At 35.1% G+C, this 18,666-nt stretch overlaps 1 protein-coding gene across 1 annotated transcript in view; it reads right to left on the reverse strand.

The window, feature by feature from the left end:
• The window catches only part of ETNK1 (ethanolamine kinase 1), a 69,243-nt gene that overhangs the window by 33,543 nt on the left and 17,034 nt on the right, over nucleotides 1-18,666 (reverse strand). The window contains exons 2-3 of the mRNA XM_079938500.1: nucleotides 11,669-11,928; nucleotides 2,257-2,397 (exon numbers count right to left, since the gene is read on the reverse strand). Coding sequence (XP_079794626.1) covers nucleotides 2,257-2,397; nucleotides 11,669-11,928 — 401 coding nt within the window. The remainder of the gene's footprint in view (nucleotides 1-2,256; nucleotides 2,398-11,668; nucleotides 11,929-18,666) is intronic.

Here is an 18,666-nt window from a genome sequence, read left to right on the forward strand (position 1 = left end):
CAATACACCTGACACACTTCCAGGTGTCTGCCTATCCCAGTTAAAGGGGTATAATATCCCTATCCATTCAAAGTTTGACAAACTTTGTAAATAAAGCACACACAGAGTGAGTCAAACTAATCTTTGAAATAATCAAGCTCAAAACAATACAGCTATTTTTCGCTAATGAGTTATAAAAAATTAAAAGAAACGAGAAAAAAAAAATCCACAGGTCCTGCTTACTTCTGTTGTTCTTAAAGCAAAGACTTCCTGAATACAAAAGCTGAAATCTTCATGTACACTTTAGGTATAAAGACAAAATAAAATTTCCAATTTTTGCACTAGTATTAATCACACTATGGAAAAACACGTCTGGTGTGGTTTCTGAGGCATGTGCCGCCGAATATTTCAGGTCCCAGCAGGACTGTGCTCTGCATGTCTGTCAAGAGTGGCTGCGATGGAGGAGGAGGAGGACTCAGCTCACCGGCTCCCACTGGCGCCATCAAAACGACAACTACTTACAGAGCTGCTTACTCTTGATGAGAAAGACCAGAAGACTGGCACAAAAGATTTTTTAAAGGTATAAAGAAGAAGCCACAAGAAGACGAGTAGAAGGGGCAGAGATGCAGCACAGTCAAGACCCGTACCCCTGGGTGGGCAACCCACAAACGGGAGGATAATTACAATTGCAGAGGTTCTCCACAGGAGAGAGGACAAGCCCCACAGCAGGATCCCTAGCCTGGGGACTCCTGCACTGGGAAGACATTTGGCTTTTTAAGGGCACACTTTCAGGAGAACCAGAGGGCTGTGGGAAACAGAGACTCCACGCTTAAAGGGCATATACAAAATCTCACACACTCTGGCATCCAGGGCAGAAGCAGTAATTTGAAAGGAGCCTGAGTCAGACCTACCCGTTGATCTTCAAGAGCCTCCTGGAGAGGCAGGAGGCAAATGGAGCCCACCCTGGGCTAAGAGACACCGGCAGCAGCCATTTTGGGGAGCTCACTCTACCAGGAGGACACTCGCCCTGGTAAGTGCCATTCTGGAACCCTCCCTCTAGCTTACTGGCACCAGGACCCAGGCCCGCCCTAGCAGGCCAAGTTTTAGGACCCCTTGGGTCCCTCAGACAGCATCCAGGGATCTTGCCCCACCCACCAGCAAGCTGACACCAATTTCCAGGACATGCTGGACACCAAAGCCAGCTGTGCCAGGAACCAACTTTGCCCACTGGGGGTCTAATACCAACTCTGGGGAACCCCAGGGCCCTGCAGCCAGAAACGCTGGGACCTGGCTCCACCGAGCAGCAGACCAGCACTAGGCCCAGGACCCTCTGGGATCTGGGCCCTTTCCACCAGCAGGCCGACACTACATCCGGGACCTCTGGTCCCACAACCTGCTCCCCCAGACCCAGTTCTGCCCACCAGAAGGCCAGCACTAGCCCCCTTAACCCTGCTGCATGTTGTATATGAAAGTTGTTAAGAGAGTAAATCCTAAGGGTTCTCATCACAAGGAAAAATAATTTTTTCTATGTCTTTAATTGTTTATTTATGATGGATGTTCACTAAACTTACTGTAGTAAGCACTTCATAATGCATATAAGTCAAATCATTATGCTGTACACAAACTTACACAGTGCTGTATGTCAATTATATCTCAATAAAACTGGAAGAAAAGAAACATGTTTATATTATTTGGATTCTAAATATTGATTTACACATTTTTCTATATAGGAAATGAAATACCTTAGTCACTCTGAACCTGAAGTCCTACAAAAGCTGAGACTCCAGTAAATTAATTTTCAACATCATGAGACTTAAATAGTCACAGTAAACTAAAACCCAAACTTTTTCATACTCCAAGTATGTCCCAGTATAGATCTCTAGGCCCCTTCAGAACAGCCTTCCTTTGGACAGAAGGAATTTTTTTTAAAAGGTCTCTATTGTCAACTCACACTACGAAAAATGTACCCATTCATAGTAATCTTTATATTATGTTTACTGCCAAATAAACACTCCATATTTGTTTCTTGGCTCACCACTTCCCCACTTTTATAGGGGTTGATTATTTTTCTTCTTTTTTTTTTGAGTCAGCTGTAGGAAGGGAAGGAAATTTCTGTAGTGCCTTTTGAGAGTCAAATGAATTAATGCTTATTTTACTTAAATGCAAAGAGATAAACCAAACCAGATTTTATACACAAAAACCTTACAGTTATCTTTGAAACCCAATATATGAGCAAAGCAATGTAAAACATAATTTAAAATGTAAAAGTAATTTTACCTTTTATTAATATCTTCATCTGCAAATCCTGTGGGAATGAGAGAGAAATATTTTCCCATCTTCAGCCATAGGTTAGATTTGGGAATCCAGCCATTGTGTGCATGAATAGCATGGATTTTAGCAAGCTGACGTGCTATAAGCCTGTTTAAAAACAAAACAGCATAAAAAAGAAAGTGTTAAGAACCATACAGTTCATATCTACTCATAGGTAAACTAAAATAACTAGGGTGCCTTTATCTTATAACATGATTTATTTTTACCATATACAAGATTCAAAATAATATGGCAAGTCAACTCTCACAAGGAGAGGCAAACAAATGTTTAAAGCATAAGTAGGAAAAACACCTAAAATTAATACAGTAATTAAATATTGTGTCCAAAAGGGACTGAGTGTCTGGATATAGGCAGCCTATTTTGAATATACAATGTTTGTGACCAGCAGAACAATACACGACTATAAATGATTTCAAGGCACGTATTAGATATTAATCACTGATGCATTTAAATTACACTGAGTCATTTTAATTTTGAGCTTTTGAAGTCACTGAAGTTAAAGGGCAAAAGGGGCTAAAGTAAAAAGGTAAATGCGCAGATAAATAGGTTTTATGAGTTAATTTCTGTGTGTTGTTAACAATACTCTGAATAAACGTTAGGATTTTATGATGTCAGAATCAATATTGATATAACAACAAAATAGTTTGAAGCTGTGTAGTATATTTGTGTCCACACCATCTTTGTATCTGCAGAACCTAGTACAGCAAATGCTAATGGAGGAATAAGCATACCAAATAGAAATAAGAACTAAATTACCACATAGTCCATAGAATAGTAGGTAGAAACATGACTTAACAATAATCTACAAATAAAAGAACTTCAAACTGGCAAATTTTCAAGATGCTAACAATCTAATGTAACGTTCCTCAAAGTACAGTCCTAGGACCTACAACATAGCACCACTTAGGAATTTCTAAGGTTCCACCTCGGATAATCTCTATGGGTAGGCCCCAGCACTGCATTTTAAACAAGATTTCCAGGTGATCCTAATTCACTGTATAATTTGAGAGGCACTAATATAATGCTCCAATTCTGCTTCTGAAGTCACTGAGGTTAAAGGGCAAAAGGGACTAAAGTAAAAAGGTAAGCGGGCAGATAAATAGGTTCAGTGAGTTAATTCCTATAACTGTGTTAACAAGGTCTCTGAACAAACATTAGCTTGGCTATGTACTAAAATCAATCTTTGGAAACTTAAAAAAAAAAAGAAAGAAAGAAAATAATACAGAGGCCTGGGTATTACCCCGAGAAATTAATTGGTTTGGGGTGCAGCCATGGCGTCAAGATATTTTAAAAGCTTCCCAGATGACTAATACACAAAAACCACTTAACTAAGTACACAGGGAATCTAGCATTGTAGTAATCCTTCACCAATCTGTGATTAAATAACACACTTTTATTATATTTTTATACTACAGTGAATATTCTCATCTATCTAGTTTTATTATTTAATAAGAGTCCTGACTTTCCTTTGGAGAAACTTCCATCCCCCTCACTTTTAGTTCACTTTTGGTTCAGTCAGAGCTCATCTCAATCCTAACTCCCTATCCCACCGGCACCACTAACTTTAGGAGCAAAGAGATGACACAGACTTGCCCAGAGCATTCCATCCTTCAGGCCAGAGTGATCGGTTCAGGGCATATTACCCAAGCTAGGCCAAAAAGGTTTGATTCCAAGACTTTGGTTGAAGCTACTGACTTTGGTTGAGGCGATCAGAAAAGGAGGGACACACTCCCCACACTGCAAATTGATTAGATAAACCTGTAACTGCTAAGAATCATAATTGTCACTCCTTAGAAAAGTCTGCCAGAATAAAAAAGGTAACACAACAAAACAGACAGTGATATTCCTAATGGCACTATTAGAGCCCCTGGATCCACCCATGCTTGAACTTAGTATTCTCAGATATATGAATCGACAAATTCCTCCTTCTTTGAGTCAGTCTGAATTTTCAAATTATTATTCTCAATAAGTCCTAATGCATCTCAGAAGTGTTTAGGCATTACTGCAAGTGAGTTTCAGTTCTACTACAAGAAATATTTGATGTTTTGTTTGAAAGGACACAGCATTAAAGAACCAATAGATTGACTAATATTCTTCATCTTTCAGTTTGGATGACTGTAATTCAGCTGACCACATCTCATTTGATGTTTGATGATCTAAAAAATATTTCACAGTAGGGGAAAATGCTCAATGCCTATTAGGAGCAGAAAATTGCTATTGGTCTGACAGTACTTGATGCAACGAAAAGAGGTCTATAGGACATAGCCCTTGCAAATCTTTGATACCCAAAGCTGTAACTGAATTAGCTGTTACCCTACTGATTCTCTCATGTACCCAGGTACAGAAATTGGTGAGTTTCTCTTGTCTTCAGAGTACCACTGGATTTTATTACTGAATTTAAAATAAGTAATAAAATATTTGTAATGCTGTTCTTTAACCCACCTAAATTTTTAAAGAGAAACCTGCTTATATTGTTATTCTGAAGCTTAAAGTTTACATGTAGATCACATTCAGCAAGCTCCTCAGCCTAAAACTGCTGCCAAGTGTAGTGTCTGATGCATTCAATATTTTCTCCTTGTTTTCTACCGTGGAAAATAAGTATGATGAGGTTTCACTGTAATTGAGTAAAATTTGCTTTCGGCCTTTATTTTGATGATTAAGTTAGGATTCTATGGATGCTGAAGTTATGTGAAAGGAGAGACATAGATATATCTGAGAATATCTTTCACCTTTAAGGCACTGCATTCTTGTCTAAAATGGAAAATTTGGCGGATTTGAGAATAAAATATAATTGAGTATGCAACCATGTGAAGAATAAATCTTATTTTGGGGGGAAAAAAAGAATCCTAATGCATTACCAAAATATTAAAATCTGTGATCTTTTTAGGTATGTGTGTTTTGGTCCATACCTCTGAAATTACCAAATAAACATTTTTATATAAATTAAATAATTATTGCTTAAATGATCTTCCCCAAGACCATATACTCTACAAGAATATAGGAAAAAAATCTATTTTCATATCAACCTCTCATACAGTATTTGCATAAAAAGCTAGGCCCAAATGAACATGTAGTACTTTAAGCATCAGGAACCTTCATGATAATAAAAGTGATAATAAAATCAAAACAAAGGAGAGTACAAATATACACATATATACATGCAAACACACATATACATACATAGATGTGTATGTGTGTGTGACACATATCTATTTGAAGCCACTAAAACCTGGTTTTAAAACTTTAAGGAGGGGAATTGGAACAAAAGGCCTGAAGAAACGTAATCCATGTTACATAAAACTCAAGGGGCAATCTATATCAACAGAACATTATGACCTAGAAATGTTTACTCAACAAATGAGACCAGTGATTCAGAAGAAGGGTCACATATTAGAACAGGTATTTAATACCAGAAAATTTTATTTGCTGTTTTAAAAATAAATAATAATGCCTATTTTTTATAGTTTTACCCCAGAGTTTGTATGAGACCCTGATTTGCAAAACACAAAATGCAGTCTCAGAAGTTGTCCAAATATAAGTTATTTAGCTAGGAGTGACTGGAATGACAATTCTAAGGTAAATACTTCAAAATGGCCACAACTCCAAGGGGTTCTTACACGTTAATGGAATCTGTTGAACATGAATAGCTGCTACAAGAAAAAGCACCTACTAATTTTGATTGTCTTGACTCTTTTGGCAGAAAGGTGGCTAAGTGGAGCTGAGCCAGGATTTGAACTGATCATATGATGCAAAGGCCAAGGCCTTTCCACTATAATATACTGCAGTAACACTGCACAGAATTAGTTGGGTTTTCTTCTGACTTTTCCCTTGTATTTTAAGTCTAAACTTAAGCAAATCATTTCATTTCTCTGAGTCTCAGATTTCTTACAAGGAAAATCAAATTACTGGCGTAATCTTAAAGCTCTCCTTCAAATCTGACGTGATATGCCCCTGAATACCAGAAAAAAATTTACATAAACATTTACTCAATTTGGAGATTTAAGTTCAATAATGACAACAGGAATTTCACATTCATATTCATATACAAAGATCCTGTAGACTAACTTCCCATTTCATACCAATTTCCTACTAGGTTTAATAGAAATGTTAAATATATATAAACTATGGAGTGAAAGGCAAATTTTCCAAATTTGATTTTTATCAAAAATTATCAAATATATTCTCCTTTGAACAAATTTCTGAAATTACAAGTGAAATTATAAAAATTATTTTATATGCAATTTTAAAAACATTTCTGCATAACATGATATAAACCTACTCAAATGGAAAACAAACTAAATTATTAACAATCACCATACAATAGCAAAATTAATATTTGCAAAAAAACTATACCAAAACTTAAGAGCTAATGATTAATATCTTCTAAAGTAAACTATAGATATTTACCTTATCTACAGGTGCACTGTTAAAATAGAATTCGATTATATAAGGGACAAAGTTAATGTTAAATGATAACATCATGCTTACATAATAGGTAAAAATATATTCAGAAGAGTGTTTAAAATGTTTTGTAACATTTTCCTATGTAATTAAAAAAAATAGCAGCAAATAATAATAGTATAGTTGACATTGCTTTATCAATACTACTGATAAATACTATCACTAAGTTATCATACAAGGGGCAAAGACCATGCCTTATTCTTCTATCCTAGCATTCAGCACTAAAAGGAGGTACTTAACAGATATCTGATGAATAAGAATCATCATCTTGGCAACAGACTCAGGATACATTTAGAAACTTACCATAGGATTCTACCACTATTAGAGTTTTTCTCTGGTGGATTAAAATTTATCCTGGATTTTTAAAAATCTCATATAATAAGAACTGTGCCAAAATTAATGCCTAGCTACAGAAAAACAAAATGACCATCCATTTGAAATACTGCCTGTCCTTTAACAAGACATCTTGTATAATAAGCCTTTTTTGCAAAATCTAGGATTCAAGTCAATTTCTACAGGTCTCAGAACTACCAGTGTATCTTTTCTGTAGCAAAATTAACAAGGAAAGGAAGAAAATCTATTATACAAATATCCTCGTGGAAATAACAAGTATAGTTCAACTGCAAGCATAGCAGCTACATACTTAAAAACTAGGCTTTGCTAAGAGATTTTTAAAATTAAATAAGTCCTACTTACAAGTTCCATACTCATCTAAAATTTTTGATAAATTGGTGTTGAACAAAACACGCAATTTGTGAAGGATGGCTTTGTTAGGAAAATTTATGGTTTTTACTAGTAAATGAATTCACCAAAGTTGCAGAACACAAAATCAACACATAAAATACACTGCAGTTCTACATTATTGATGAACAATCCAAAAAGGAAATTAAGAAAACAATTCCATTTACAATAGCAACAAAAAGAATAAAATACTTAGGAATAAAGTTAACCAATGAGGTAAAAGATTTCTATACTTAAAACTACAAAATGTTCCTGAAAAAAATTAAATACAGAAATAAATGGAAAGACATTCCATGTTTGTGGACTGGAAGACTTAACATTGCTAAGATGTCAATACTACCCAAAGTGATCTTTAAATTCAATACAATCCCTATCAAAATCCCAACATCATTTTTTGCATAAACAGAAAAAAATCCACCCTAAAATTCAAATGTAATTTTAAGGAACCCCAGATAGCTAAAACAAGCTGGAGAAAGAAGAATAAAGTTGGAAGTCTCACACTTCCTGATTTCAAAACTTATTACAAAGCTACAGTTATCAGAACAGAGCAGCACTTGCATAGCCTCAGACATACAGACAAATGGAATAGACAGCTCCAAAATAAACCCTCCAATTTATGATCAAATGATTTTCAATAAGGATGCCAAAACCATTCAATGGCAAAGGACAGTCTTTTCCACAGCTGGTGCTGGAAAAACAGGATATCCACATGTAAAAGAAAGACGTTCCTTAATCCTTTCCTTAAATCATACATAAAAATTAACTCAAAGTGGATCAAAAATCTAAATGTAAGAGCTAAAAAAACTATAAAACCCTTAGAAGAAAACATAGGAGAAAAGCTTCATGACACAGAACTTGGTAACAATTTCTTGGATATGACACCAATAGCACAGACAATAAAAGTAAAAACAGATAAACTGGACTACATACATCAAAATTTAGAACTGTGCATCAACGGACAAAATCAACAGAGTGAAAAGGCAACCCATGGAATTAAGTATTTGAAGTCATATATGTGATAAGGAGTTAATATCCAGAATACATAAAGTACTCTTACATCTAGACAACAAAAAAAAAGTCCCATTAGAAAATTGGAAGAGGACTTGAAATGACATTTCCCCCAAGAAGATACACAAATGGCCGAGAAGCATTAAGAAAAGACGCTAAACGTGACTAATCATTAGGGAAATAGAAATCAAAACCACAATGAGATACCACCTCCTTGCAATTAGGATGGCTACTATCAAAAAAACAAAATAATAAGTGTTGGCAAGGACTTGGAGAAACTGGAACCCTTGTGCACTGTTGGTGGGAATGTAAATTGGTGCAGCCACTATGGGAAACAGTAAGGCAGTTCCTAAAAATATTAAAAATAGAATGACCATATGATCCAGCAATTCCACTTCTGATTATATACCCAAAGGAATTGAAAACAGGGTCTCAAAAAGATATTTGCACACCCATGTTCATAACAGTATTATTCACAACAGTGAAAAAGTATCAACAGAAGTGACCCAAATGTCCATCCATGGATTAATGAGTAAACAAAACATGGCCTACATATAAAATGGAATATTACTCAGCCTTAAAAAGGAAGGAAATTCTGACACGCTACAACGTGGATGAACCCTGAAGACATTATGCTAAGTGAAATAAGCCAGTCACAAAAAGACAAAAAGGTATGATTCCACTTACATAAGGTACCTAGAGCAGTCAAATTCATGCAGACAGAAAGTAAGATCGTTGCCAAGGCTGGGGGTAGGGGAGAATGGGAAGTTGTTGTTCAATGGATATAAAATTTTAGTTTTGCAAGACGAAAAGAACTGTGGAGACTGGCTGCACAGCAATGTGAATGTACTTAACACTATGGAACTGTATACTTAAAAAATGATTAAGATGGGAAATTTTGTTATGTGTATTTTATCACAATTAAAAATAAAAAATGTTAACTAAATTAAATGGTCATAAGAAAGAATACAGTTCTTAAAAAGAACTGTATTAGAGCAATTCAATTGTTTTCTATTAGTAAATTTTATGTACAACAGAGAAAAAACTAGGTAATAAAAAACTAAGATTTCTGATTTTCACTATCATAGATTGGTCCTTCTACCTAGTCTCAGTAAGATAAGGTTTTACTGCACTAACATCAAGGCAAATGCTACTTTAAATTCTATACTCAATAAAGCCAAATGTTTGAAAATCTCAAGGCTGCAGAGAATCTCCTCAAACACCCACTAATACTCACTAATTGCTCCTCTCTTGGAAGCTTTTTAAAAATTATAATAACAGGCATTTTTTTGAAACTGGGGAAAAAAAATCCCTAATCCTACCATCCCAACAGAATTTATTTCTTTTTTACAAACTCCCTTTGAGTTTTCACATAAGCAAATTATTTCCTTATTGTAGCCACAGTTCAACTAGTAAGCTGATATTTTTCCTCTTAGTCCTGCATCAGACATCTTGTATGTTTCAGACAATATGAGTTGTTATGACACAATCAAGCATATGACTTTCTTTCATGACTTACTATATAATGTCCTATTAATTTCCGAAAGACAACATTACCAATTTTACTTGCAACTCACAGTGTATCAGTTCCACTACAATACCCTCAGCACTGGAAGTTGGTGTTTTTTAGTTATGCTTCTTGATAAGTGAGCAATAACTCATTTTAAATTGCATTTCTCCCATTATGTCTGTTGCTGAGTGGCTTTAATTATACTTCAGCCAGTATTTCCAGCAAGAGGCAAGTTTTAGAGAAATACTTGATAAGAAAATTCCTAAACACCTTAATTTGAATTAAAAAAATTTTGAAGATCTCTGCAATACTTGATTGCTACACAAAAGTTCAAATTAAAAATATCATGATAAACTTCCATAAGTTGAATTACTAGTTAAGCATTAGCTTGATGCTATTCGTCTTCACCTATCATCTCCCTCAGACTCCTCCATGCTCTGCCTCATCCTTTAAAATCCAATTCAAATGTTACCTCAGTTAAACACTGCCTAATTTCCCAACTATACCACAGTAAATTATTTGTACTTTTTTTGAAAACCTTTTCTGTTCCTCTGTGTATACTATTTACCTTATTTTTTCCCCAAGGTTATTATCTGTCAGACTGTAAATTACTAGTAGAGCAGCTGACTGAATCATTTTTCCTCCCCTAGACTACATTAAACATAAATACATTCCAATGCCTTTTATATTCAAAGTAGATACTCTTTATTATAATCATAATATAGGCAAGTAGCTATGTCTGAAGAAGCCAAAGCAAGAGAATACTGTGAACTTTGATCTATGGTTCAAGACCCTTTCAGGAAGTTTGTGAGGTTAAAACTATTTTCATAAAGTATTATTTACCTTTTTCACTCTCATTTTCTAACAAGTGTACAGTACAGTTTTGAGAAGCTACGTGAAGTGGTGTGATGATATCATCATGTTGACCGACAGCTAAAAGGACATGCACTTGATAATCTTTCATTCTAAAAACTTTGTGTTCTAATTTCTAACATAGTAAACGCTGATAAATATAATTCACATAAACAAAAGCTCTTTGGGTCCTCAATAACCTTTTAAGAGTTGTAAAAGGGTCTTGAGACCGAAATGTTTGAGCACTTTTGATTTAAACTATCAATGAACTTGCTGTTTTCAAATCAAGCCCAAAAGAAAATTTTAGCAATTTTAGAAAAATGATCAAGCATATGCAAGACATTATTCTTATAGAAAACATAATACTTTGAATTAAATAATTTTTAAGTTTAAAAAGTAACAAAGGCGTGTTAACAGAATTAAGACTCATAGTAAGCAAGAACTCTGAAGCTATGAGCAGCTGAGTAACGAAACTTAGTAATAAGAAATGTGTAATGCTTTGATTCAAGCACTACTTTAAAAAATTGAGAAGCCTTGACCTTCTGCGAAAGGCTAATCCAAAACCTCTCGCAGTCCTTTCTTTTGCAAAGAGTTAACTATGAGAATTCAGAAAAAAGGAATGTTTTTTCTTTAGCAAAAATAAAACAAAACCCGAACAAAAGAAAGTTTCTAAATTAACCAAATAGTTGCCTAAAGAAAGAAAAGGCAGTTTTAAAAAACATTTCCTTAGTGCACTTAATACTCTTATTTTTCAAAAGGACAAATTATTTAGGAAAAGAAATGTACCTGAAAATGGCAGGGTTGCAGACATGCTTTGGATCCAATGCTTCTCCCTGTATAAATTCATAGCACAGTCCATTATTGAAGGTACAGTAGAGTTGTGGTGCACAGCCGTGAGCCTGCAACACTCGGAAACTCTTCACTTCCTCATCTCGATCAACTAACAACTCAGTCTTATTGCCATAAATTCGCACCAGGACTACATCCTCCATTGTATTACCCACGTAACAGCCAATAAGTTTGTTTGTGATTCCATCTGTGAAAAGCTGCCCAAAAAAAAAGAAAAAATGGGGGAAAAACAATTATTTACTTTTAATGAAGGAATAGGAGATAACTTGAAAATCATTAAATACTAATTGAAAGAAAATATCTACTTAATATAACTTTTGAATACAATTTTGCCTAACATGTCTATAATTTTAATTGTAGATTTAAACAAAACAGAATACCACTGTTTACTATGTTGTGTTGTACAACAAACACGTTCTCTCTCCTATATCTAAATAGATTGGAAAGTCTCTGAAGACAGGGAAAGTGGCTCTCTTGCTAGCATAGTATATGATATAAAAAAGTCTTTAATAATGTTCATAAGTTTAAATATACAAATATAATATACCATAATTTATATTATGGTAAATCTCCAATTTATAAAAAACTCAACTTTAAATGTTATTTCCAAAGATTACTTAACATAATATGTATAAAAAATTGTTTTAAGTATTCGGGTTATAATAATTTAAACTTGAATGCTACAGCTAAAAAAAAAAAAGAAGCACAACCTTAATTAGAGGAAGATAGAGATTTCTCAGGTATTTTCTAAAAGGGAGTTTGAGGACTCTTCAAGAGTCTTAAGTACTTAAAGTCCTTTTTAGATTTGAGTACAATGGTATATTAAAAAGTAAACAGATGATTAGCAATATTAGTTCTCTAAGTCTATTCAAAATTGTAGCTTTCATTTTCCTCTACACTACTTTGACACTAAAACTAATTTTCTATTTACCCAATTATAACTCAGAGCTTTTGGAGGCTCTCAGTGGAATAAAGGGATAAAAGGTAAAAGTGAAAGTAAGCATTAAGGACATTTTTCCAAAGACAACTGGGAAAGAACAGGAATAATGGACAAAGAATAAGTTTTAAATGTATACACATTAAACTAATGCCTGAGAAAGAAGGTAAACGTTTCTGTTTTGATAAGATTGTTGTAATGATAAATGACATCTGAAAAGGCTTTAGATCTTAAGCTGAAATTTGAAAGAAAATATTTATGTATCCTTATTCACCTTTGAATATCTATGTTTTTTGGGTATGCAGAGACATACAAACTTTGCTTTCCACGTAGATTTCAAAAAGATGGTATGTAGGGAGACACTGACAAGAAGCATATGTCCTTAAACTAAATTCCATCATTTTATTAAAATCTATGTTGAAAGCATGTTGTTTCCTATTAAAATGCCATAACAACTCACACATATTATTCTGTAACTCCTCCACATGTCATGTAGAGATGAAGTATTTCAATTATTGTAATGAAGTTTGAGAAGCTAACATTCTGAAATGCTTGTAATGAAAGACATTCTACACTCCTCAAAAGCCAGGAGTGAAATCTATGTTTTCTACATTCTCCTAACAAATAGTAAGGACTTAATACTTAAACACTAGCTTGTCTTCTTGATCTAGCTTATAACAAATTCATTCTTTCACTCTTGCCTATAATAATAAATTTCTTTAATTGTGCACGCTATATTGTACATTTATGTGTACATGCAGAAACGTACATACAAAGACATATGCACTTAAAAAGGCTAGAAATGGATGACATTACGGGATAAGATTATTGAATACTATATAGACATTTGTAAGTATAACATAGAGTCACAACTCCAATGACACTAACCCTAACATACTCTGTTGCACAAAACAGCCACATATTTGCAATGAAATGATAGTCACAATAAACCCCTGGAGCAAAAAAATAAATATATGAATAACTTCATTTACAAAAGTAGTTTATGTATAAATAAGGACAAAAATGTCTGCAGAGATAGCCAATAAAATATTAGGTAGTTTAAATCTTGTCTCCTGTTTTCTTATTTCTCTCTAAGTAGTTTAAACTTTTCTCGTTTGGCTTATATATGTTTTCTCACTTCTTTTTTTTTTCCCGTAATCAATCTAGTTTACATGTGAAAAAATTAAAATAGTGAGAAAAACGAAAGGGGCTAGGAACTGACATGGCACGTACAGCAAGGCCTGGAGATTCTGCTGAACATAAGCAATTTCATAGAACATCAATATCAGATGAGGCCACTCTGTGACCATAATGCATCAAGACAAAAACAAAGTCACTCTGTAATCATGTCTGAACAAAGACAAAATTATGCATTTTTTCCAAACCACAAAAATGACCAAGCACTCCCCTATTCTGGCTAATGTGAGGGACTGCCATTCCTTTTCCAGGAACAGCTTTGGTCCTGCTTCATTCCTCCAGTCCTCTAGGTAAGATAAATTACCCACACAGTCGTAGACTTGCCCCACTTCCTTCCTGACAACACCCAAATCCAGAGGAAAGCCTTGCTTCCTTGAACCCTCTCCCAAATCACCAAATTCAAATCTTATACGAAGTCCTTTCTAACACCCACATACTGAGAGCCCCACCATTCCCCATGGAATAAGTCTTCCTTAAGGAAGGAGTAATAAACCCAATTTGTTCGGCTTATCCTAATGATCTCTTGATGGAGATTTCTGACTTTAAAGATGTATGGACAGTGCTTTTTGCTCTTGGATGGTTCCCACCTCATATATAAACCAACAATTAATTCAAGGTGCTTCAGCCTTCTGAAACACACATTTAAAAACATACTAGGCATATGCTAGGTATGTGTGCTATACTAGATATATACTAGAAATATAAAATTCCACCTCAATGGAGGGGGGACAAAACTACTACAAATCTCATGGAGCTCCTTTTCACATGGTTTATCCTGCACTGTTTGTCAAGCATTTAAGATAATACCAGTTCAGAGGATGAGCTACAGAGCAACACTGCTTGACTATAAACTCTAGCTGTGTCATCTGTAAGCTGAGTGACTTTAGGCAAGTCACTTACCTGTATGTGCTTCATTCATCTCATGTTTAATATCAGCACATTAGAATCTGCTTTATAGGTTTTTATGAGAATGACTTAATATACACAAAAGCACAACAGTTCCTGACACAAACTAAGCTCTTATCAAATATGTAGATAACTACATATTTAAATTTGAACACAAGACAGAAAAATAATTCATGATGAGATCATAAAAGTTAATAATTAAGACAACATCTATGTTATAGATTAACCCTAGATTGTATGCTGCTGCACTGGTACCACCTAGCAAACCTTGAAAGCAAGACCCAAAGATGCAAACTATTCCCAAAGAACTACAAAAACTATCGAGTGCCTAACAAGGTAAAATTCACAATGTCTAATATCCAATTAAAGATTATTCGGCATGGGGAAATCCCTGGCGGTCCAGCAGTTAGGACTCTGCGCTCTCATTGCCAAGGGCGCAGTTTCAGTCCCTGCTCGGGGAACTAAGATCTCACAAGCTGGGTGAGGCGGCCAAAAAGAAAAAGATTATCAGGCATGCAAAAAGGGCAGAAAAATACAACCCACAATGGAGGGTGAGAGGGGGGTCAATTAATTGAAACCAACCAGAACTGACACAGATGTTAGAATTAGCAGGTGTTAAAACTGTATTCCAAGAAAAAAGTGTGTTGTATTCTTACAACAAAAAATTAAGCAGAGTCACTGAAGACATAAAAAAGACCCAAATTAAACTTCTCAAGATGTCTGAAGGGAAAACACACTTAGATGGGATTTAACACTAGGTTAGGTAGTAGAAAAAACAATTTAGCAAATTTGAAGACATAGGAATAGAAACTATGCAAAACAAAATACAGAGGGAAACATGAATTATCAAAGAGAGAGAGAGAAGAGCATCCATTAGCTGAGAGACTACATATAAAATTTGAGTCCTCAAAGAAAGGGAAAAAGAGAACAGAAACATTTTTAAAGAAATGACAGTCAAAAGTTTTCCAAATTTGATGAAAACCTATAAACTCAAGATCCAAGAAGCTCAACAAGCCCAAGCCAAAGAAACATGAAGAAAACTACACCAAGGCACCTCATAATAAAATTGCTTAAAACCAGAGATAAATCATTTAATGGTACCAATTCATTTTAATCTTCCATTCACTCAGGCACATTTCAGTCACCTTGACCCCTCACTCTCCATCCCCCACATAAAATATTTTCTTCCTAGGTAATTCTTAAATCCACTCCTGTTTCTCCATCCCCTTGTCAATCTCCTATCTGCAGTATTTTAATAACCTCATTGGTCTCTCTTATGCCAGTTTAACCACCTTCCCACCTTCCAAAAAAATTCACTCACTAACTGCCACCAAAATAATCCATCTAAAATACAAACATGAACATGATGACTGGCAATCTTCAACTGACTCCACACTGTTTAGAGGATAAAGTTTAAGTTCCTTAGGGTGTACAAGTTCCACAATACCTCCCAAGTTATCTAGTGATCTACCTGACAAATTCACCCTTCTTTTCCTTCGCCTCACTAACTTCTAACTTCCTTCAAAATTCCAACACAGGAGTTATAACCTCCAGGAGACAATTCCTAAACTCAGATAAGACATAAATACTTCTCAGTGCTTGCTAGTGACCTATATATAGCATTACTAAAATGCACTGTAGGAACTTCCCTGGCGGTCCTGTGGTTAAGACTCCACAGTCCTAACGCAGGGGGCACAGGTTCAATCCCTGGTCGAGAAACTAAGATCCCACATGTTGCACAGCAGAGCCAAAAACAAAAACAATGTACTGTAATTTCTTAATTATATTTGCCACTCCATATTTACTGTGAGTTCCTCTGAGATTTGGAACACACAGAAAGAAGAAAAAATAAAGGTGAAAAACAGGAATATAAAAGATGTGTCAAAGAGGAAAAAAAAGTATGATGGTACAGTGAAAAACTCAACCATATAAGTAGTTACATTAAATGTAAAAGAACTAAATAATCCAATTAAAAAACTAAGTATGGGGCTTCCCTGGTGGCACAGTGGTTGAGAGCCCACCTGCCGATGCAGGGGACACGGGTTCGTGCCCCGATCCGGGAAGATCCCACATGCCACAGAGCGGCTGGGCCCGTGGGCCATGGCCGCTGAGCCTGCGCATCTGGAGCCTTTGCTCCACAAGGGGAGAGGCCACAGCAGTGAGAGGCCCGCGTACCGCAAGAAAAAAAGAAAAGTTACAGAAGAAGGAGCAAAGCAAAAATCTACGACACCAAATAAATGAAGATGAAATAAGCAAGCTACCTGAAAAAAATTCAGAGTAATGGTAGTAAAGATGATCCAAAATCTCGGAAATAAAATGGAGAAAATAAAACATTTAACAAGGATCTAGGAGAACTGAAGAGCAAAGAAACAGTGATGAACAACATAATAACTGAAATTAAAAATACTCTAGAAGGAATCAATAGCAGAATTACTTGAGGCAGAGGAACAGATAAGTGAGCTGGATGATAAAATGATGGAGATAACTGCCAGGGAGCAGAATAAAGAAAAAAGAACAGAAAGAATTGAGGACAGTCTCAGAGACATCTGGGACAATATTAAACGGACCAACATTCAAATTATAGGGGTCCCATAAGAAGAAGATAAAAAGAAAGGGTCTGAGAAAATATTTGAAGAGATTATAATCAAAAACATCCCTAACATGGGAAAGGAAATAGTCAATCAAGTCCAGGAAGCACAGAGAGTCCCATATAGGATAAATCCAAAGAGAAACATGCCGAGACACATATTAATCAAACTATCAAAAATTAAATACAAAGAAAAAATATTAAAAGCAGCAAGGGAAAAGTAACAAATAACATACAAGCGAATCCTCGTAATTTCTCTAAGCGGGAAACACAAAAGAAGAAAAAGACCCACAAAAACAAACCCAAATCAACTAAGAAAATGGTAATAGGAACATATATATTGATAATCACCTTGAATGTAAATGGATTAAATGCTCCAACCAAGACACAGACTGGCTGAACGGATACAAAAACAAGACTCGTATATATGCCGTCTACAATAAACCCCCTTCAGACCTAGGGACACATACAGACTGAAAGTGAGAGGATGGAAAAAGATATTCCATGCAAATAGAAACCACAAGAAAGGTGGAGTAGCAATACTCATATCAGATAAAATAGACCTTAAAATAAAGACAGTTACAAGAGATAAAGAAGGACACTACATAATGATCAAGGGATCAATCCAAGAAGAAAACATAACAATTATAAATATTTATGCACCCAACATAGAAGCACCTCAATGTATAAGGCAAATGCTAACAGTCATAAAAGGAAAAATCGACAGTAACACAATAATAGTGGGGGACTCTAATACCTCACTACACACCAATAGAAAGATCATCCAGACAGAAAATAAATAAGGAAACACAAGCTTTAAATGACACAACAGACTAGATAGACTTAATTGATATTTTTAGGACATTCCACCCGAAGGCAGAAGTACACTTTCTTCTCAAGTGCACACAGTACATTCTCCAGAATAGATCACACCTTGGGTCACAAATCAAGCCTTGGAAAATGTAAGAAAACTGAAATCGTATCGAGCATCTTTTCTGAACACAATGCTATGAGATTAGAAATCAATTACAGGAAATAAACAGTAAAAGCCACAAACACACGGAGGCTAAACAGTGTGCTGCTAAATAACCAAGATCACTGAAGAAATCAAAGAGGAAATCAAAAAATACCTATAAACAAATAACAATGAAAACAAAACGATCTAATACCTATGGGACATAGCAAAAGCAGTTCCAAGAGGGAAGTTCACAACAATTCAAGCTCACTACAAAAAACAAGAAAAATCTCAAATAAACAATCTAACCTTACACCTAAAGCAAGTAGAAAAAGAAGAACAAACAAAACCCA

Source organism: Stenella coeruleoalba (assembly GCF_951394435.1).
Source record: "Stenella coeruleoalba genome assembly, chromosome: 11".
Taxonomy (NCBI): Eukaryota; Metazoa; Chordata; class Mammalia; order Artiodactyla; family Delphinidae; genus Stenella; species Stenella coeruleoalba.